Source organism: Crinia signifera, chromosome 11 (genome assembly GCF_055691185.1).
Source record: "Crinia signifera chromosome 11, ASM5569118v1, whole genome shotgun sequence".
NCBI lineage: Eukaryota > Metazoa > Chordata > Amphibia > Anura > Myobatrachidae > Crinia > Crinia signifera.
In genome coordinates this window covers 36300593-36323354 of record NC_139227.1, presented here as the reverse complement: position 1 = coordinate 36323354, position 22762 = coordinate 36300593, and the positions used below count along the sequence as shown (strand labels likewise).

General features: G+C 45.3%; 1 protein-coding gene across 1 annotated transcript in view; it reads left to right on the top strand.

Annotated features, from left to right (window-relative positions):
* Window positions 1–21281, top strand: part of SLC7A5 (solute carrier family 7 member 5) — a 31357-nt gene extending 10076 nt beyond the window's left edge. Inside the window, exons 3-10 of the mRNA XM_083164769.1 lie at window positions 7313–7418; window positions 8446–8490; window positions 9454–9577; window positions 10439–10542; window positions 11287–11383; window positions 13758–13907; window positions 16875–17052; window positions 17566–21281. Coding sequence (XP_083020895.1) covers window positions 7313–7418; window positions 8446–8490; window positions 9454–9577; window positions 10439–10542; window positions 11287–11383; window positions 13758–13907; window positions 16875–17052; window positions 17566–17621 — 860 coding nt within the window. The 3' untranslated portion in view covers window positions 17622–21281. The remainder of the gene's footprint in view (window positions 1–7312; window positions 7419–8445; window positions 8491–9453; window positions 9578–10438; window positions 10543–11286; window positions 11384–13757; window positions 13908–16874; window positions 17053–17565) is intronic.
* Window positions 21282–22762: the final 1481 nt, after the last annotated feature.

The following is a 22762-nucleotide window of genomic DNA, read 5'->3' as shown; positions in this document are numbered from 1 at the left end:
TGCCAATCTATTGACTGTCAAATGGTCGACGGGCAGCTCCAGATGTACTAATACCGCCATAAGTGTCATGTGTGTTTGACATACTGCCCGTGGGGAGAAGAGCCGTCCTTGTGTAACAGGTTGGACAACCTGTCCTGGTATTGAGCAGGAGATATAGGACAAGAAAAGAAAAGATTTGTCGTGGTGTGGTGCACCTATTGGAGAGAGTTTATAAAGTAATTTGAGTTACTATAAATTCCTCCAGTAGGAGAAACCGATCATATCCTCGTGCACAGACAGTCTCATTCCTTGGCAGGTATTCAATGCTGTTTGCGAGCGGCAACAGCGAGCAGGGATTCCTGCTCGCTGTCACCACTCACCCTGACAGTATTCAACACACACCCCCCTCATACGCCAATTCCCCCTCGCTCCGTTTTTTGAGCGAGGGGGAATTGGCGCATGCTGCCCCAGAAGCAGCGAGACTCGCGGCTAAATACAGCGAGTTTTCTGCAGTAGCCACGGGTCTCGCTGTTTTGGGGAATTCTCGCCGTCCTGTGACGGCGAGGATTTCCCCATAACGTTGAATAGAGCGAGCGGCCGGCGTGGGGGTTAAACAGCGAGGATCGCTGGTTTTCTGCAATCCTCGCTGTTTAATCCCCTCGCCGCAGCATTGAATACCCCTACTTGTCTTTTGTAACTCAATACTCTGTCTCAATTAAATTCTTCTATAGCAACATATGAAATATACAAAGTGAAACAGTTGCAATAATACAGCCAAGGAACACAAATGGTTTCAGAATAAGCCTGTTTGCTCTAAATAAATATCAAACACACACAAAGCGTCCACATGTGTGATTTTAAACACACATCACCAGTCACTTGTTTGTCTATATGGGTTTTCTTTTAATATTTTTTCGCTTGCCCTATTAATGGAAAAATAAAGGTTATGCTTTAATATTAACTCTCTCTAATAGGTGCACCACACCACGACAAATCTTTTCTTTTCTTGTCCTCTTGATACATTTGTACTTTGTCAGTGGTAGCACACCCCTGTATTAATGCACCTATAAGGTCCTTATTATAACACGCAGGGGGCCTCTTTGCTTAAATAGCCCTTATCATAAATACATGGTCTTGTGCGATTGAACCACACCAATTGTAGCTTTGAGCAGGAGATAGTTGTGCAGCAGTTTGGAAAGTTTGTAGATGTTGGTTCTGCCCAGAGTCTTTGACTGACCCGTGGTAACCTTTAATTAGGCATAATGAATGGATATAGCACTTTGAGGAGCGGGGAATGGGGGGGAGCAAGTCTGACAGGTTCTGTAGACTCAGCCCAAGCACAAATTGGTGGATGAGCTTAAAAAAATTCCACTTGAAAAACCACCAGAGAGAAATGGCTGAGAATTGCAAATTTATCTACAGCCCATGCATATGACAATGGTTTTATTAATGAGACAATCAATTGCATTCACCTGCCCCTTATTCATGCCATTTAGTAATGGGATGAGCCGCCCCCCTCCATACTGAAACTCTGGAATGCCCAGAGTGGCAGAAATAACGATTTATGGGCAATTCTGTGCAGTCTGCGTGTGGAACATACAGGTGCAATGGAATCTGACCCTTTTCCTGTGTAAGCTCTGAGTCATGTGGATGGAGAAAGCGAACATTACTGCAGTTAGGAAATAATCCTTGAAGTATGAATCACCTCCCTGAAGCCAAAATGCATAAAATGACACAATATACAGGATGCAGGATTATAATGAAGTATATGTGAAAATGTGGCGCCCCCATTTGGATAAGATTGTTCTAGATTCACAAAAGCAATAGGATGGCCTTTTCCTGCCAAACAAACTATAAACAAAAACATTTTGTGGGTTCATCGTTAAAGTGTGAGGACTTCACTATACATCGAAGCCATCACCGGATGCCCCTGCTGCTCAGCGAAGGATGGCCATTTTGTTTTGGTCGTAGGAGCTGCATGTGATGTCACGTATACACTGCGGCCCCCGAAGGGTTCGGACAAATGTGGTGTCCGGATCGGGCCCACAAGTGCTCGGACATGAATCGGGCCCTGTAACGTATACATAAAGGGTCTGATTCATGGTATTGCGATATGCCGAACGTAGCTGTGATTTTTCTGTCTGCAGATTTGGTAAAGTGGGTGAGTGTAGCAGCTGCCCAGGAGTGAATGATTGATGCCCATGCCTTATGAATGATTGCCACTTTAAAAATAAAAGAAGTCAGAGTTCAGCTGGCACCTCGCAGCCCGGCAAAGGCGGACTGGTACTTGTGTATTATCAAGGTGCCCAAGATTTCCATTGTACGACATAGTTTTGGTCGCATCGCATGCGATCCGATTGCATGTGTTGCGATGCGACCAAATTGGACCCGATTTTTAATTGTACAGGCACCCTGATGGGTGATTACTATGTTAAATGCACCCCCATTGTTAACGCCACCCCCACTATCAATGGCCACCCGAAGCATGGCAAGCGCAGCGGTAAGCGTCCTCCGACCTTTTCATACCCCCACTATCCACATTGGCGTGGAGTTGATTTTAGATAGTGTGGCGAGCGGACGCAGATTACTTCACTTTTATTCCGCGTCCCCTCACGGGGCTCGCCACGCTTCGGGCTCGGTGTCTCGCTGCGCTCGCCACACTATATACAATCAACTCCACGCCGATGTGGATAGTGGGGGTATGAAAAGGTCGGAGGATGCGTACCGCCGCCCCTCGCTGCGCTCACCACACTTCGGGTTGGCGTTGATACTGGGGTGGCGTTAACAATGGGGGGGGGGGGCATTTCACATAGTCATCACCCATCAGGGTGGGTGTACAATTGAAAATCGGGTCTGTGAGTGCATTTAACATAGGAATCAGGCATCAGAGTGCCTGTACAATGTAAAATCATGTCGCATCTCATCGCATGCCATTATAATGGCATGCGATGCGACACGATATTAAAATTGTATAGTCGGCCCTGGAAACCCTCAAATCGGGTCCCATCGCATACCTTAATTAGTGGTATGCGATGCGATGGGCGCCCAGATAATACACAAGTACCGGTGGACTTTAGGACTGTAGTTGGGGAGGCTTAGAGACTGTGATGCACTATGGTGGTGCACTATGGGAGGAATAGATTGTCAGCTCTGATTCAGACCTGCTCGCTAGGCTGCACATATTTTCTGCCTGGCGAGCAGGTAAACGCAGCCATGCGGTGAAAAAACTTGCCGGAGGCTTTCGTCCAGGGTTTGCGCATGAGCAAGTATGCGCACACTATCGGAGATGGGGCCAAATTTACAGCTCAACGAGCTGGTCTGAATAGGGCCCATAGTCTTGTTTCATTACAGTACAGCTCTGCAGATTGGGTGTGGATCATAGGATAGACAAGCATTAGGTCGACCACTGAAGGTCGACATGACTGAAGGCCAACATGGGGTTAGGTCGACAGAGGTAATGGATGGTAGGGCATGAAATACCGCCTGTCGGCACATGTCGGCTTAGAAAAAAAAGGTGAAAAACCCATGTCGACCTTTTTTGACCGTCAACCTTCCCCATGTTGAACTAATGCTTGTGTCGACATAATGACCCTGTCGACCTAATGTATGTCGACCTTCCCCTTGTTGACCTAGTGAACGTAGCCCCTGCAGATTATGCTGGTTTTAATTCAATATGTTGACTATTTACCAGCCTGTCAAAATGATGGAACAAAATAACGATGTCAGTGACGGAGCATTTGAATGGCACCATCTAGTGGCAGTTGGCATGTAAAACAATTTAATTCACCCCATCAAGGTGAGGAGCAGAGTTAGACTTTTATTATAGATGATATATGTAGGCAGCAGCCTCTCGCAGCCGTAGAGAACGGGTTCCAGGTGTCCACATCCCTGAATACCACTCTGGTATTAGTGAATGTGTAACTAGGGGCCTTATTCTGATCGGTGCGGATTTCTCCGCATGCGGTCGTCCCGCCGATGGTTATCGTCTGCGCATGTGCAGAGGTCACTCTGCGCATGTGCAGGCGATTTCGCCGCACGTATTCTTGACACGCCGCACAGGGGGCGTAGAGGGGCGTGAGGGGCTACTTAGCCTCATTACCCTATGCATACGTCCCGCGTTTCATGGGCGTTCCCATGCAAACGCGGGGCGTATGCATGGTAATGAAGCCGTGACGCGTGTGTAGGGGGCGGCCATCTGACATCGCCGGATGTCAGCTGCCCGCCCCCATACATGATTTCACACGGACAAGTGTCCGTGTGGTCTTGGGTGGCGGGACCTAGTGGAGCGTGCGGCCCTGCATTCGATGTTCGGCGACCATCGAATGCAGGGGCTGCTCCCAAGACGGAGGAGGCGTATCCCCGTCCACTTTCATGCGGATCGCCACATATCTGCGTACGGACGGAGGTGGCGATCCGTATGGAAGGCGGGGATTCGCCTGCACGGTCGTGGCCGCATATTCTGATCGGGCCGCACCGATCAGAATAAGGGCCTAGGTCACTACCATGGAGGAAAACTTTTTCCCAATGAGCGATTTGCATTGCAAAACCCACAAATGACGGGAGCAGTTCTATATTTGCATTTTGAAGGCTGAACAGGAGAAGGGATAGAAAGCTGAGTGTATTATGTAGGGATGTATTAGGGATAATGTAATACAGGGAAGAAGAGAGAACGGCTGGTAATTGTATCATGCTAGATGTGGCAGGGAGTGATGGGAAAAGAAAGAAATGGAGAACATACATCAGCCAGTATCCAAAACGCCTCTTACGCTGACTGTGTATGGGATATGCATGTAATACAGCATATATGACCACAGTGCGCCTGGGTTCCTCATACAATTGTTATTAATAATAATAATTTTATTGATATATTTCTCCAATAGGACTCAAGGCGCTTAACAAATAGAATGAATGTAATACAGTACAGGAACAGTGAAGTACAGAAAAGCTTTTCATAAATATTACTTAAGGCAATTACGGAAATGCTTGAATAAACAGGAAAGTCTCGAGTCTGTTTTTGAAGGATTCTAGAGTGGGGGTCTCTCGAACTGTGCGGGGAAGTGAGTTCCATCGACTCGGAGCCGCATGGCTAAAAGCTCGACCCCCAGATGAATTATGGGAGATGCAACCTATTCAATCAAATTGCTGATTTCTCCACTAGAAATGGCGTGGTGGAAAAACACGTGTATCGGCGAATTATCCGCCGTTATTGATACATTTAGCAGCATCGTATACCCCATAGAAAACTACGGCTACAAGCGGGGCAGGAGGGATCAGAGATTTCTGCTGTGGTCCCTCCGTGATACATGCGGTGAATACAAAATATTTGCGGCTGATACCCAAAAACGGGTGTTTTGGGAATTAGCCGCAAATATTACATGGTAAATGGACCCTCAGAGATGGATGCAATTTCATGCAGCAGCAATGTGATAATGGGGGAAATTTACTAAAGGAAATTTGTAAAAAAAAATATGTGTATTTGTATCCAGAAATACACTTATTTTTGACATTTACTATCCGGAAAATACGGCAATTCGTATTCGTATTGCTAGCACATCAATACGAACACGAATTGCCGTATTTTCGGGATAGTAAATTGTCAAAAATAAGTGTATTTCTGGATACAAATACACCTATTTTTTTTTTTTTACAAATTTCCTTTAGTAAATTTCCCCCAAAATGTTAATGTGCTGGGGGGCGTCTTGTGTAAGTAGACTCCTCGTGCCAGGTTCTCTGATCTGATGCTGTGGCAGAAGACACAGCAGCAGATCACTTTTCTGGAATATTGTCCATTGGATGGCCGATGTTTTCACGCTGCCTCCAGGGACTCACAGTACCAATCCATGTTCAGATCCACACCCATCAGGTATGTAGACGAATCATTGAGACTGAATGTCTCTGAATTAGGCCTTTTAGTAACTCTTTTCATATAAGACAGATGGTAGTTTCTGTTTATCGGCGGTTTAAGCCGCTGCTCCGGAACAGTGATAAACAGCAGGCGGCAGACTATGTTCTACGGAATGCCACATTAATCACACTACACACACACACAAGGCCCGGTGCTGCTCACATAAACTGTGTTGTGCTATCTGGGAACATCAGTGGCTGCCGTCTTATCAGCTTCCCATATGGCAACAGAATTTTACAGAAATGTCTTATCACGCCCAGAGCTGCTGAGACAGGTTCTCACCCTCCCCTAACCCCAGCCACATACTGTACATACAGTTCCTGTTCATTCAGGAAGTGTGTCCTTCATAGAGTGTGGTGTCCTTTATACAGGGTGATCTAATAATGTCCTGTATGTTATATAATGTCATCTCCCTGTATAAGATAAAGGTTATCATATACCTGACACTGCTTGGCCTCCCACACACCTGTCATGATCTGTATTCATGCATTTGATAATTGATCGCCTTGTGAATTTGTACCACAGCGATCAGCTCTGAATAATCCCCATAGTACGGTGGGGCAGATTTCTTAAGCCTGGTGAAGTGATAAAGTGGAATGTAACAATGCAGCAGCCGCTCAGCCCCCAACTGTCATTCTTCAAACCCAGTCTGTAACTTGGCAGTTAGCAGCTTATTGGCTGGTGTGTTATCACTGACCAGTTTATCACTTCACCAGGCTTAATAAATTGTCCCTGCAGCCCCAATGTCCCGTATATAATATAGTCCTGTATATTATTATTATTTATATGGCGCCACAACGTAATCTGCGCCTGCAGGATAATAAACCGACACCACGCAGGGTCTTCCTTCATCTGAACCTCTTTGCGTGCAAGAATGTCGGGCACAGTGAGGGTTAATGGCTGTTTCCCTATTTATGTAGGAGGGAGCAGAGCACGTGTGACTGGGAGTTCTAGATTACGCATCAGACCCTTCACATGGTACCACCAGCAGCTGGTCAGATGTTTCAGCTCTGTGTCCCAGTTCGTCAGGCGGCAGCTGGTTATTATTCCGTCCCGCAATGTGACGGATTCTCACAGCGACCTACAACTGTGTACCCCCCCTGAGCCATTGAGGGGGGATTACAGCCGTTAGTATTTGAATACCAAGTATTCGCTCTATGTCCTTGTGTAGGAGAATGTGTTTGGCTGTCACGTTGCCCTCCCAAAGCCAAGGACAGTTTGTGTTATGAGAGCAGGTGTCCTTGTGCAGTATTATATATGGTAATTAATGAGATTATATGGCTGAGAATCCCTGAAGTTTATGACCAGACCCAGAGACATGGAGTCAGTGCAGATAAAGCTCTGGGACTTGGTTTGGACATTCTAGAGTTGAAGTGACCCATCAAACTGTGTTTTTCATGATATTTTCTTTCTATGATATTTTCACAGGAGACGTCGCCAGCCTGAGCCCAGAACATGCCTTTGACAACACCAGTAAAGATGTGGGGAAGTGGGTGCTGGCATTATACAGTGGGCTCTTTGCTTACGGAGGATGGTGCGTACTGTTACCCATAGTGACCGCATACTGTGATACTACATATTATATAAGGGGATGTATCAGGCCTTGGTGTGCAGTAAAGTAATTACCCAAAGCTACCAATCACATTCCAACTGATATTTCAAGGACTGATCTAGAACGACAGGAGTTAGAAGTTGTTTTTTTGGGGGCAACATCTATGTATCAAAGTTCTGAGAGTGATAAAGTACCAACCAATAAGCTTTGTTGGGTCTAGTGCTGGTTAAGTGAAAGCACGTTTTTGTTTGGCTAATATACGTGTGTTCAATCTGTGTTGATGTTTGGGACATTTTGAAACATCAGCACTTATCGAAATTTTCCGAGGAATTTATATCCGACCTATTCAATCTCATTGTCAATTTTTCGGCTGACGGAAAAATCGGCACAGTTAGAAAACACGGGGAATTCTCGCCGATCCATGTGTTCTAGTTTCCGCAGATGCAGATTCCACTTAAAACAAACTCGAATCTGCATGGGGGGGGGGGGGGGGGGGGGGGGCGGCATTGAATAGACATAGCCAGATTTGAAATGACCTAAGTCTGCTATTTAGGGAAACAGTATACATTAAGACATCTAGGGCCTAATTCAACACCGATCAGACGTGACCGAATGCAGCCTGTTACAATGGTGGGGAGTTGGTGCATCAGCTTTGGCGAGTTTGTTGCGGGGAGAGAGGGCCCGGGACAGAAACGGTACTGGACCACGGGAACGCAGGCGGGCCGGTGCCTGCCAGGGTTGGGAGGCTGATGTCACAGGATGTCAGCGCCCGCCCCTTCTTTGGCTGACACATCCCCTCGCATTTGGGGATTTGCTTACTGAGCCTACATGAATCACCCCTCTTCAGTGTGTGTGTTTGGTCAGTGACCCCCTATGGGTATATGTTATGGCACTGGACAGATAGAAACAAGAAGCGCTCCCTGTACTTGTATAGGACAGGATAACATTGTCATTAATGTGTGCAGAGCTCAGACATCCCTCCTAACAGACTTCTCCGTCCTGCCTGCAGGAACTACTTGAACTTTGTGACTGAAGAAATGATAGAACCTTACAAGTAAGTGAACTTGTTGCTCTCAACATCCTGGGTCCAGCCAAGACCTCCGACTCTCACATGTTCTTTCACAGTGGTTCTCACTCAGTTGACTTAACTCCCGTGACCTTTAACTGAGAGAAACTCACCCACAGCAGGTGAAACTCAAGTCACTGCCACATGTGATCCCTCCAACCAGGGGCGTAGCTAAGGGTTCATGGGCCCTGGTGCGAAAGGTCAGCTTGGGACCCCCCTACATACAACAAAATTAAAATCTCGGTCTGTTTATATTTTAATACATCAAGTATATTATGTTAATGACTGGAGTCAGTGCTGTTGTGGAACTACACGTCCCAGCATGCCCTGCCACAGATTTTAGATAATGGATTTCTAAAACTGTGACAGGGCATGCTGGGACGTGTAGTTCCACTGTAACAGTGGAACTACACATCCCAGCAGTTTTAGCAATTTTTCACATAAACTCAAAAGCCTGACAGGACTCACTGTAGTCCGATACAGGGCGCCGGGCGGTCCTGCTCCTGGCAGCCTACTCCACTCCGCTATGCTGCATCAGCTGGCTCAGCCCAGGCTGTGTCGGGCGCCGACGTGCTGTGTGATGGGCGGAAGCGGAGGGAGGGGGAGGTTGGAGCCGATACTACAACAGAGCAGGAGACTTACGTGTAGGCGGCAGCGGCACACACGCGAATACGCAGTGCGGCTGCAACGACTATCCTTGCTCTAATACTAATAATTTCCTTTTTGACCACAAGTTACTAAATGGCTAATAATATTCTGTGTGCATTGCTTTGGTTGGGTGAAAGCAGTAACTTCCATAAACTAGGTTCCACATGGCATGCACATTGATGCCTTTTTCTGGTAACCTGTCCACTGGGTGGCGCTGGTCTGCTACTGTTTTCTTCATGGTACATTTCTATTTGTAGTAAAATACAATAATAGAGGTAAATACTGAACTTTCCTTGTCCGCAGGAACCTACCTCGCGCCATCATAATTTCCCTTCCTATCGTAACATTGGTTTACGTCCTGACCAACCTGGCGTACTTCACCACGCTTACACCGGAGCAGATGCTGAGCTCGGAGGCAGTCGCTGTGGTAAGTGGTTGCTTACGCTGCTGCTCTGTCTGTGGAGGCAAACGTCTCTGTTATTCCGCACCCCCCGAGGTCATCACCTGGACATAATATTACAAGCAATAAAGACGCATCCAGCAGTTTTCACCTGGACGTGACCAAAATGTATTTTATACATAGTTGTATTTGTATTCTATATATTTTTTATTTAGTACCAGTTCTTTACATAGCGCACACATATTACGCAGCGCGTAACAGAGAATATTTGAACATTCACACCAGTCCCTGCCCCAGTGAAGCTTAAACAAATGAGCGATCACAAATGCAGGCGGGGGTGGTACGCAGGCAGGGGTGGTACGTAGGCAGGGGTGGTACGTAGGCAGGGGTGGTACGCAGGTGGGGGTGGTACGCACCACCTTCTGCATTTCCATTGCTTAAGGATCGCATAGGATAAGCTGCTGCAAGCAGATTGTAATATACAGTCCTTACTGAATCAGACCCTTAAACCTTATTTTATTAAAACCATACTCCTTTTTTAAAGGGCAAGAAAAGTTGAAACGTTGTTTTGATATTATCGCATTAGAGCTGTAGGGTCTCCTCATCCCTTCCGCCCATCTCATAACAAGTCGCTCAGTAGCTGCTGGCTGTACGCTGTCTTCCAGACATAGCCACTGAATTGGATCACTATTTGAAACAATGTCCAATGCAGAATTCTTTTCTAGTCTATTATACAGTATATAACTCGTGCTTGGCACAGGTCGGCAATCGTCACGTATATCAGCAGAGTGCAGGACCTGGCATGGCAGCAGGAAGACAGCAGCTTTGCATATTATCTTATTCTTTCTGTAACGCTTCTCTGAACCAGAATCATCTTTCTTCCACCAGGATTTCGGGAACTATCACTTGGGGGTCATGGCGTGGATCATCCCAGTGTTTGTGGGGTTATCGTGCTTTGGCTCTGTCAATGGGTCGCTGTTTACGTCGTCCAGGTAATCAACGTCTACAGTAAATGTTACCATTAAATGGATGGATTGTCGGATGGTGATGTTGTAGCAGTTAAACTGATCGTCATTTTTTGGGGTCTCCTATTCTCAGCATTGGGGTTTCCGCTTTCTGACAAACTGCTGAATATCATCTCCACAAGGCATGTCCAAACTCTGGCCCTCCAGCTGTTGTGAAACTACACGTCCCAGCATGCCTTGCCATAATTTTAGCATTCCCTAATAGAAAAACTGTGGCAAGGCATGATGGGACTTGTAGTTTCACAACAGCTGGAGGGCCAGATTTTGGACATGCCTGATCTACATAAACCTATGAAATCACTGCATGGTTGTAGATTAATAGAACGTGCTGCTTTAAAGGTCCGTAAAATATACAGCCCTGCACCTCCATGCTTGCTGTACCTATCAAGCCGCTGTAGAGACTGGGTCCAAGTCCACTGTGTACGCGAAAATGGCACCCACATGAGCCATACTTGACCGTTGATATTTGTATTATTAGCGTCTCCTTTTGCACAGATCTGTAATCATTTAGGTCCTTTATGGTTACTTCTGGTCTTATTTCTAACTCATTGTAATAGTGCACTTTGCCATAGAAACTCCCAGGCCTGGATTATGTTAAGAAAACAAGAACAGTGACCGTCTCTGCCCCACACTGCATGTTGTGATTTTACGCTTTGTATTCTTCAGAATAAACCAAGATTAATGCTGTTTTTGTTTCCCACCTCCCCCCAGACTTTTCTATTGTGGATCCAGAGAAGGCCATCTCCCCTCTCTCCTGTCTATGATCCACCCCAGGCTTCTCACCCCTATGCCGTCTCTTATCTTCACGGTATGTGCCTGCAGCTACCAGCCGTTCCGCAGCATTAAGGGACCGCAGATTTGCAGAATAGTTAGTGCCGCGTAGATTTGCTAAGCGTAACGTTTGCTGACCATGTACAATAATACCGGACAATTAGGCAGATGTATCTGTGTCTCACACCCATTCTCCGATATTCCAGTAAATATTGCTGGGAGATGACCAAGTCATGTCCTTTGTTCCTGTGGTATCAAAAGAGATTATTTAAGTGCAGGATCAGCGTGTGCTCCGATATTGCATCACCCACTGACCACGTTTTCTAAAACCACGTATTGGGTAACCAGGTTTGAGTACAGTTTTAAGTCCAGACGCCCAATGGGAGAATTCCCCAGTCATCTGTGAGCGGCTTGTGACCCATTTCTGCCAGAAGGGATCCAGCTGCTCAGACCACAATCTCTAGTGTACAAGAAGCAGCGAGTCAGCTGCCCGACATGTGACGGCAATGACATTTCCCAGCACAATGCATCAACTTAGTGCTAAGTAATATTTATATAGAGACTGTACAATGTGTGTTTATAGGATGGAAGTGACGAGGTGCGATATCCAAGTTTAACGTTTCTTAAATCTTATTTATATAGTGCACATTCTATATAACCCTTTATATAGAATATATCGGGTGACATTCTATGGCAGTGATTTTCAACCTTTTTACCTTACGGCACACTAAATAAGACTTTAAAATTGCCAAGGCACACCCTAAGATCCCCATAGGGCAAAACACATTGGCCACCACAGGAAAAAAAAAACCTATTGGTCCCCACATTAATAACAATCACACTGGTCCCCACAGGTAACAAAAATAAAATAAATTGGCCCTTTACATGAAAAGAAGAGACCAGTAAATAACATTTGAACTGGTGGTGGCTGTAAATGGGTTTGGACATCTCTAGATGTGGGGGCACACTTGAGAACAGCTCAAGGCACACTAGTTGAAAAACACTGTTCTATGGGATGCGTTTTTGTTTTTTTTGCGATTTTTTGCAAAAAAAAGATCATTGAGATCTGTGCAGGGTTCTGGTGGAAAAAAAGGGTTAAACAGTTGTAAAAAAAAACAAAAAAAAAAAAACTGTGCGGGGTCCCCCGCCAGAGCATAACCAGCCCTGGGCTTATTGAGCCAGTGCTGGTGACATAAAATCACGGTCCCCGACAAATAGGGGTCCCCTTGATTTAATGAAACCAGCACCAGGCTCAAGGTCCGGCGCTGGTTCCCAAAATACGGGAGACAAAATGACTAGGGGTCCCCTGCATTTCAAGAACCAGCACCAGACCCAACCAGCCAGCAGGGTAATGCCACAGCCGGGGGACACTTATTATATAAGGTCCCGCGGACAAAGCATTATCCCCCTGGCTGGTCAGCATGGGCAGGGGTCCTGGGGAAGTGGGGACCCCCCCAATGAAGGGGTCCCCCCCCCCTCCAGGACTTACCAGCCCATGCTGAAAGTCCGGGGCTGTCCCCGATGCCCCTGGGCGGTGGGCATCGGGCTGATGAAAAGTGTAAAAAAAGAATAAAAACTATTGTCATATACTGTAGAACTATGAGTCCCAGCAAGCCTACCCCGCATGCTGGGACTTGGAGAACCACAAGTCCCAGCATGCGGGGCATTAAAGGGACGGCTGGCACTTGTAGTTCCACAGTACAAGAAATAGTTAAATAAAACACACACTGACACCCAGAAAAATAAACATTTAATACAGCCCACACATACTGATACTTACCTACCTTGAGCCCGTGGGTCGGTCCCTAGATCTGGGGTCCGGGGCTCCAGGGCTGAAGAGTCCGGTTCCGGGGCCTTGGTCCTGGTTCCGGGGCTGGTCCGGGGCTCCAGGGCTGAAGAGTCCGGTTCCGGGGCCTAGGTCCTGGTTTCGGGGCTGGTCCGGGGCTCCTGGGCTGAAGATTCCGGGGTCCTGGATCCGTAGTAATCCTAAGGGGTACCTGAGGAAGGAAATCCTACTCACCTGGTCCCCGGCGATGACCCCGGCATCTTCAGCTCCAGACGCGCTGGTACCCGCTCACGGACTGGAGAGACGCAGAGATGTTCATCTTCCGCGCCTCTCCTCAGACTGATTCTATTGGCCGCCTAGCGGCCAATCAGGAGCCGACTTTCTCTTAATCGATTTTCAAAAGTGCGATTAGGTGCGATAAAAAACATGCAGATTTTACCGCATCCCATAGAATGTCACCCATCGTCTTTTTGTAAACACCAAATGACAGGTTCCTCATAAGCACTTCCAGTAGGCATAGCCTATTGGACGATAGAACTGCGTTAAAGTTTCTTTGTGACAGCAGAACTCTATAATATACCGTTATGTGGCTGATCCTAATTCCCTGCTCTGATTCTCCTCCCAGTGCGCCATGACGCTCCTCTACGCCTTCTCCAACGACATATTTTCCGTTATAAATTTCTTCAGCTTCTTTAACTGGCTGTGTGTGGGACTGGCTATCATCGGCATGTTGTGGCTCCGGTACAAGAAGCCGGAATTGGAACGGCCAATCAAGGTAAGAAGCAGGGATCAGGTGACAGAACAATTTAAATGGCCTCACCTCGGTGTATAATTTTCAATTTATATAGTGTGAAAGGTCAATAAGTTTTATCTGTGTGTCTGCAATAAATCCTGGTGTAGACGACTGTAACGTGTTCCTCCACAAATCTCAACCCCGCTGCAAAGAGTCTTTCTCGTCATAAAGGAAACCCTTTATGGGGCCTACACACAGGGAGATTTTGCTGAGTGATCTGAGCAGTGTAGACCAGTGATGTGCCAGCGATGTGTGCTGAGCATTCTTTCAGGGCAAGTGTTTTCCGTTGAGAACACTGGCGCTGACCGGCGATGTAATTAGATTTATCCAGCATGGATATTAATCACCGGACGCGATGTAGGGACATATTCTAAGTGAAATGCTCCGAAATCACCCTGTGTATGTAGGCTTAATTACTTTATTGAATTGTATTTTTCTGTAGCAGTTTCACAATTTTAGAATTAGCCCCCGAATCACATATACTACTTTCAGACCGCAAATTCCGTGTCGCACACGGGATTAGGACAAGGGTCCCATCCCCAGAGCAACACGGCAATGCAGTCTGAAAGTTCCGACACCGACACGGCATATTGCTGAGTCGGTGACGTCACAGGGGGCGGAGCCGCGTCATCGGGAGCTCTGGAGGAGGCAGTACTTGGAGCTGACAGTGCTGCCTCCTCCATACTGTGAACAGGACACGGGTCGCTCGACCCAGGCACCCGTTCACACTGCACTTGACACGGGTCATAGCCGTGTTCAACCCTTTTCATTACCAGGGTTGAACACCCGTGTTGCTCGACCCGTGGTGGCCTTTTCAGACCGCACCTTGACCCGTGTTGGGGCCGCAAGAACACGGCAATAACCCGGGTCTAGAGTGCGGTCTGAAAGCGGTAATAGAGGCCTTGTTGAAAACGAAGATCACCATCAGCTTGTGGGGGGGGGGGTTTCTAGTGGTCACTGATCAAGAAATTCGGCTTAATCATTGATGCATAGGAAAAAGTCATACAGCCCTTTTGTATGGGACATTAACCATAGCGCTTAGTACCACGTAGCTTCCCTGACTGTCAGCGGCACATGAGCTTGTAAGGACTTGAAAGCTTATGTACAATTACCTATATAAAAGATCACCAGGCCATTACACAGTATTAAAGCATTTAAAGTCAATCCTCTTCATGCTCTAATGGTAGCTGGGAGGCAGATTGTGTTGTGTATGAGGGAGGAGGTTAATGCTGATTGTTCTGTGCAGGAACAGGACTCCCCGTTTCCTCACCACGTGAATGCAGAGACCATGTACAGGCAGAGAGGTGGCGATTCTGTGCTGGGGGGTATTGCGCAGGGTGTGCTCTTGTGCAAGTGTATGGCACAACATGTAGCTGTTATGATTCCCACTGACTTGTGTAACAATACCTCCGCTCAGTGGGACCTGTATTTAGCGCTCAGTCAGTTTAAACATAGAATTTGATGGCAGATAAGAACCACTTGGCCTATCTAGTCTGCCCGTTTTATAAACTTGTTACCTCAAACCATATTTGATCCTTATTTTTTTTTTTAAGGGTATCAATATGCCTATCCCAAGCATGTTTACAATGTACTACTGTATTTGCCTCTACCACCTCTGATGGGAGGCTATTCCACTTATCTACTACTCTTTCTGTGAAGTAATTCTTCCTGAGATTTCCCCTGAATCTTCCTCCCTCTAGTGTCAGTGCATGTCCTCGTGTTCTGCTGCTCCTCTTCCTGTGAAGAATGTCTCCCACCTGTACCTTGTTAAAACCCTTGATATATTTGAAAGTTTCTATCATGTCCCCCCTTTCCCTTCTCTGGCTTAGTGTAGACGTTTTATATCCTTTAATTATTGTCTTATCTCTGTGACATGCGCTGCAGCAAGAAAAATCATTGATTCATTTATCGTGGGCTCACAAATATAAGTCAGTGGAGACATATTTGCGAGCGCAGGGGCGAAGACCGGTTGGGCGGCTGCTGTCACGACATCAGCCGCCCACCCCCAGCACACTTCATCCCGACCCACATTTGCATGGGATTGCCCAGCTTTGTCATGGGGATGCCGATGAAACACTGGGCGTTCCCATGTCCCATCGCTGCACCTGTGTTGGTTTTGCGTTTTGGCCCTTTTCACACACACACACAAAAAAAAAAAAACGTTTTATTTTTCATGGTTTATAAATCATTTAGGTCTAATCTATATACACCTAAATGACATCTGTGCGGGCACTGGAATTTGTAGGTAAATTCTATTAATAATGAAAGTGACCTCCAACGTGAAGGCTACAGGCGGATGCTGGAATGCAGCGTTTGGGGCTGAGCACACAGGTCTTCCAGGCATCCTCCGCTCTGTTTGATCTCCGTGAGGAACGCTTTTCCTGCCAGTACCTTGTTGATGTTATGAGTTAGTTCAAGTTACAAAGCTTTCTGTAAGGGTGGGTGAGTCTTATGACCACGGCTTCTGTTCCGTGGCCTCTTCCACGGGTGATTGTTAGGAGTTTCCTGCAGAAGTTCACCTGCTGGGAAAGGGGACTGTTCACAAACAGCGTGACGCCTGGAGCAGACATCCAGGAATAGAAAGGACAGCTCTGGCTACGTGCATGACCTGCCGGGCAGGCGGAGAGGTGCAGGCCTCTGGGTTATACAACAACAATATACCTAGATGAATGGCATCCGTGTGGCATCTGTGTGTGTTTATTGCTTTTTAGTGTATATGTGTGTGTGTGTGTGTGTGTGTGTGTGTGTGTGTGTGTGTGTGTGTGTGTGTGTGTGTGTGTGTGTGTATATATATATATATACCCATACTCTACATGACATGTTTGTTAATGCTGTTTATTAGACCTGTGTGTGTTTATATGTAAGTAATATATAATGCACGCACTCTGTATTACACGTATGTGTATACATTGGCGATCTGTATGATGCATTCTCTCTCCTTCTCCGTAGTTGAACCTCCTGCTCCCAATCTTCTTCATCCTGGCCTGTATCTTCCTCATCGTTGTGTCCTTCTACATGACCCCCGTTGAGTGCGGGATTGGCTTCATCATCATCCTGTCTGGGGTTCCCGTTTACTTCTTTGGGGTGTGGTGGCAGAACAAACCGGAGTGGGTACAGCAAGGAATATGTAAGTGTCATTACACCGTAGTGCGAGCTCCCATTTCTGTAACAACCCCCCTTACACATACCGTGTGTGTGTAACAGGCTACTTATCCCTCCCGAAACACACACATGTCCCCTACGGAAGGTTGGGATCACTGGGTGGATATGACCAGCGCAGCCCATGCAGATGTGTACAGACCATGATACATGCAGCCTCCACCCCAGTCCTCCCAGTGCTTAATAATGTTCCGTTATCCTAATTGTGACTAACAGAAATGGTTATCATGACGTAACGGCGATGCCGGCTCAGTATAGACGCAGTGGCCGCCATACAGCTCTGTTCACTGTCACTGGGAGAAGAGATGCAGCAATACAATGCAATAGTCACACATTCTGTGTCTTATTATGGTGCTACATTATTATTTACCGAATGTCGCATTAGCGTTGCATTGATTTATTGAATAAATCCATCCTGTCCGTTCCTTCCCTCTTCACCCGCCAAGATTAATGATTTTTTTGTCTTCTTACCTCCATGTAGATTCCACGACTGCTCTGCTCCAGAAGGTAATGGAGGTCGTTCCTCAGCAATCCTAGGCTGCAGGAAAGCCCTGTCACTCTGACCACGCACAACGACAGCCGTGATAAATATTAAGTGTTCCTTTCAGATGCAAACAATACCATCACCCCAGACCGTTGTTGGAGCAAAGGCTTCGGCAGTGCTGGAGGCACTCTTTCCAACCAACAGACACCACTTGCCCAAGAGTCTCCACCCGACCTACAAGTGGGCTGCTCTGCGTTCCCTATAATGGCTGTTACATTTTCTGTTTTTGTCTTGTCTTTGGTAAAACTCTGAATTTAGTTACCTCAGTTTACAGAAGAAGCCGCGGTAGTCTGAGCGATCTGCGTCTCTCCATAACCCCTTATGTCTGTAGTGGAAGCCAACGTTTCTCAGATACTTCCACCTGGATCTCTTGCAACCTTTGCAGTACGTCTAACCCCCAGTTACAGAAACCGATAGGCCAATGAACCTTTCCAAGGCTGACCAAGACACTTTGCAACAGGAAGTCAAGATTTCCTTTAGTGAAATGACCAGCGCTGATGTTTTCTTTATCATTCACCCATATATACAAGACGCCACTAAACCTACACAAAGTTTATCCTTGTCTGCAAAAGTTTAACATTTTGTTCTAAGGTCGATGAAGAAAAATCAAATCTCGCTAACATAGCACTTAGACTCCGGCACAGCTGGTTTTAAAAAAATCGGACTATTGCATATTTGAAATTCCTTTTGTTTCAATGCTTGAATATTCATTATATTATCCAGGCAGGAAATGCAGCAGTAACTTTTTGCGTGTTCCTTTTTTTTTTACTTCTCTGTGATGCAACTGCATTAGCGGACGGGATTATTATCCGTCAGTAATGTTTCATTTATTATTACAAAACATCTGCATTCAGTAATGGTCTCTATGATGCAGTTATGATGAGTATATGCAGTCACAGATTGTTTATTGATTTTTTTTCTAAATGCTGTTACATCTTTTTGCTACTGTACTAATTTAATATTAATTATGTACCTAAATCCTATTTTTGTTTTTTTTGGGGTATTTATTTCTAGATATATTTGTAGTCTTAAATCCGTCAGCAGCACTGTTGAGTAGAAGAATCCAGTTCAGTGACTTGTAAAACGTGGTGTAAGGCAGCCACTACGGTAGGCGGAGCATCAGTAACGGTCTAGTACGTGAGATTCTAGACGTGTATAACTTGAACTCACTCGCCGCCGTTAGAAAATTAATTGCTTTTAACTGTAGTTAAATAGAACTATATAGAAGTTATAATTGTGGTTGTTTTACAAAGATGTCACTGTCTGGATTTGGATAGACGGTATTGGACAGCGCACCCGTTGGCCAGTAGAATCTTTAATTCATTCATTAATTTACTAAACAAAAATAACCTAATTAAATGTATTTATTAAGGTAGTTTTGCTAACCCTTTACTTATTTTTATTTTTTTTAATCAATTGTGTCTGCCCAAGGGCAAAGTCCTAATTAGTGTTTCCCAGCTCAGGTCCCAGCCATGTAAACTAAGTAATCCTGAAAACATGAGCTGTTGAATCTGAGTGCGAACTAGATTGAGGGAACACTGCCCTAAAACAGTTACCTCAGCCTCCGATACAGTGTGGCCCAGTTACATTGATCTCATGCTGTGCATGTTGCTTAGTCTATGTGTGTCAGAGCTGTGTCCCGCAATTTGCGGACATTTCATGGTTCTGCTAGGGATAGACATAAACTGTATTTTGATTGGCTCAGCCAGTGACCAATCGGAGATGGAATTCTACATACCACATTGCCAGTGAGGCTGGAACAGCACTTGCAGTATCACTATTTTGTATTTACAATAAGCTTAGCTAATTGCAAACAGCCTATCGGACCGCAAGGGACTACTAGGTCTTGCTAGCGTTCTGCCATATTGCCTTTAAATGATCCACCAAACTACAGCATTTGCCTGTAATCTCTGAATCACATATTCCCATGTTTATTTTCTTTCTTTAAGGTTTTTTTTTTTTTTGGTACGGTGGATTTAAAGTTTTGGACTAGGTTATGGAAGCTTAAATGTTCATGTCTCGCTATTGCTACTTCCTGGTCATTTTTATTGTGCGATACTTGTGGCTTTTTTGTTGCTATAACGAGCGCCGCTGTTCCCAAATCTGTTACATCTGTTTTTTTTATGACATTCTCTATAAAAAGTGCACAATTAAAATATGTGCATAGAGACCTTGACAAGACACTGAGTACACAAATGGTGACTGCAAAATAGGCTGCTCAGCGTGACTATAAATGTCACGCGGAGGAGCATTGCTGTCCACTGTATCTCTAATGCACTGTACATGTCCCCAATGTTCCTTAATGGTGAGTAAACTGAAAGCAGAGCCTGCTTTGAGAATCTTCTGTTCAGGACAACTCACAAACAAACACTAAGGATCTAGCGCCAACGTTCAAATGTTAAATGGTGCTCCGGGATACTCACACTGTTGAGATTTTGGCACGTTAGCAGTCAAATGTAAAGTTTACTAAATGTTACCATTTTAAATTACTGCTAGCTTGCCAAAAATCTCATCCGTTTCGAAATCCCGCACCTTAATACACTTGGCCTCAAGTCATTGAGATCAGAGGGAACATGGAATCGGGAAGGAATGCTGATTACCATTTCTCACTTATCATTCCCTTATGTGCGTCTGCTCACCAGTATCTCATCTGTCCCACCTGACAGAAAAGTTCCAATCGTTTAAATGTCCTCTCTGTTTAGTTTTTTAATTCATATTCCCAATTGATATTTGAATTCCACATTGCCACGGTTATTTAATCTGCTGTCCAAAGGACTTTTACACATGACAGAGAAAACTCAACTATGGTTAACATCTCATCTATCTGTTAGTGCTCCGGAAAGCTTTCCTGCAGAATAGTGTATGGCGTGCTCAATGAACACTCCTATTGTGTTTTTACTGTCAGTACTGAAAGCTGCAGGCAGCATCGAAGCTGAGGCCAAGCAAACACTGGCCAGATAGTTTCTGGTGGACGCTTTGTAGGGATAGATTCTCAGGCACACGGGTAGATAGGCTAAAACCACTTTGACACCTACGACACCTGAAAAGTCCAAAAAAGAAAAAAATGGCAAAGATATCATGTCGCCCTTTTCATCCTTCGGCCATTGGCGCGTCAACCTTTTGCCTGTGCCGATCTTTGGTCTATGTCAACAATATGGTATCGACCGGGTACCATTACATTGGGGATGTAATTGAAAAATTGGAGTTTGCATTGTAAAACGACATATGACAAATCGTTAAAGCAAATTTCCTAATATGTAACCGTGTGATCGTTGGGAAACTGCAGATAATCAAATCCAAGCTATGTCAGAACACAGATTACTGGAACATTGATACATTTATTCCATCAACACCCCGAGTAAAAACCTCACTGCATACAAAACAAAAATAAAGAATTTATAAACACAATTTAAAAAAAACTCACTGCAATCAATCTGTTTTATAATTGTGATGTTGATTAGAGAGAGGCTGGTAATTAGTATTTGTACTACCTAGAGGAAACGGTATTAATAAGGATTTGTTTAAAGATGCAAAATGATATGTCAGGCCTTTGCAGTATTCTAGATGGATGTAGTGTTACATAGTATTGGATTTTCTGTGCTTTTTATGTTTTGTTTCTTATCCCCTAAATAAAGTTGACCACTAAAACAAAAGCATAAGTTGCCTGTATTTTGTGTGAATTGTTTTGTTTTTGTATCCTATGTAATAAAAGGCTCAAGCTACTCCACTCCTCTGTGGGGGGATTCAAGTACTGTGTGCACTGGCTACACTAGATGGCACCGGACTGAGAAATTTAAGTGTAGCTCTGTTCGGGCACACACAGCTGCTGTTGCTGAGGTTACTGTTATGTTCCATCATGTTGACGGGCTGGTATCCAGTTGATCTACCGGTATATTGTTTTATCCTGACATGTATTCAGTGGTACTCCCAGCTCTGGGAGCCCTAGTGCAGACACAAAACCTATAACAGTCACACTTGTACCCCAGCTCTGGGAGTTCTAGGGCAGACCTATAACAGGAACAGTGGTACTCCCAACTCTCGTTGGGGCAGGTACAAAAGCTATAACAGGGACAGTGGTACAGCTCTGGGAGTTCTAGGGTGGATACAGCAAACATGATAGGTACAGTGCTACTCCCAGCTCTGGGAGTTTTAGGGAAAGCACAACGTACTAGAGCAGGAACAATGGTACTCCACGTGTATTTGCACATGTTTGGGTGATATCGCGTATACCTATTATTTTTAAATTTTTCACCCCCAAAAAGGATGAAAAGATATGGGCTAAAAATGCTGCAACTGAATACAATAGGCCCCATTTTTTCCCCGAGGCGAAAAAAAAACCCAGAACCAAATTAATACCCCCATAGTGGGTAAAAACTAAACTATTTGCTCCATAATATTATTAACTATATCATTATTGTGAAATTTGCAAATATATTCTAGTGAGTACCCAACTTTACTGTGCCTTAGGATCTTGTTTGGGAACCCCTGAGCTCAAGGGTAGATTTACTAAGCAAGCTTCATTGCATGATTCAGGACATTTAAAACCTAATTATTACCTGAATTGATACCTGCTGCGGTTTACCTTGAATGGCATCCCCTGTATATATTATCCTGCTCTACACAGAAGCGGGGACTTTAGCAAGCCACCACTTCGTAAGTTCACCCCTAGGTTCTTAAGATGTAGGCTGATGACTGGCATTAAGGTGCCCACACACATCGTTGTATGCGTTTTGGTCTAGAACGCATCCCATGCGATTTGCGTGTTATGGGATCAGGACCTAATTTAAAAAGTATGTGCAGCACTTACTTTTTGAACTGTGCGCGGGCGAGCGCATCGCACAAGCAAAACGCATCGTGGGCCTTATTCTAGTTCACTCTTAGCGGCAAATTCCTTCTTAGATGGACAAAACCATGTGCACTGCAGGTGGGGCAGATGTTACTTGTGCAGAGAGAGTTAGATTTGGGTGGGTTTTTTTCTTCAAAGTGAGATCTATATTGCAGTGTAGAAATAAAGCAGTCAGTATTTTCCCTGCACAGAAACAAAATAACTCACCCAAATCTAACTCTCTGCACAAGTTACATCTGCCCCCCTGCAGTGCACATGGTTTTGTCCATCTAAGAAGGAATTTGTCTC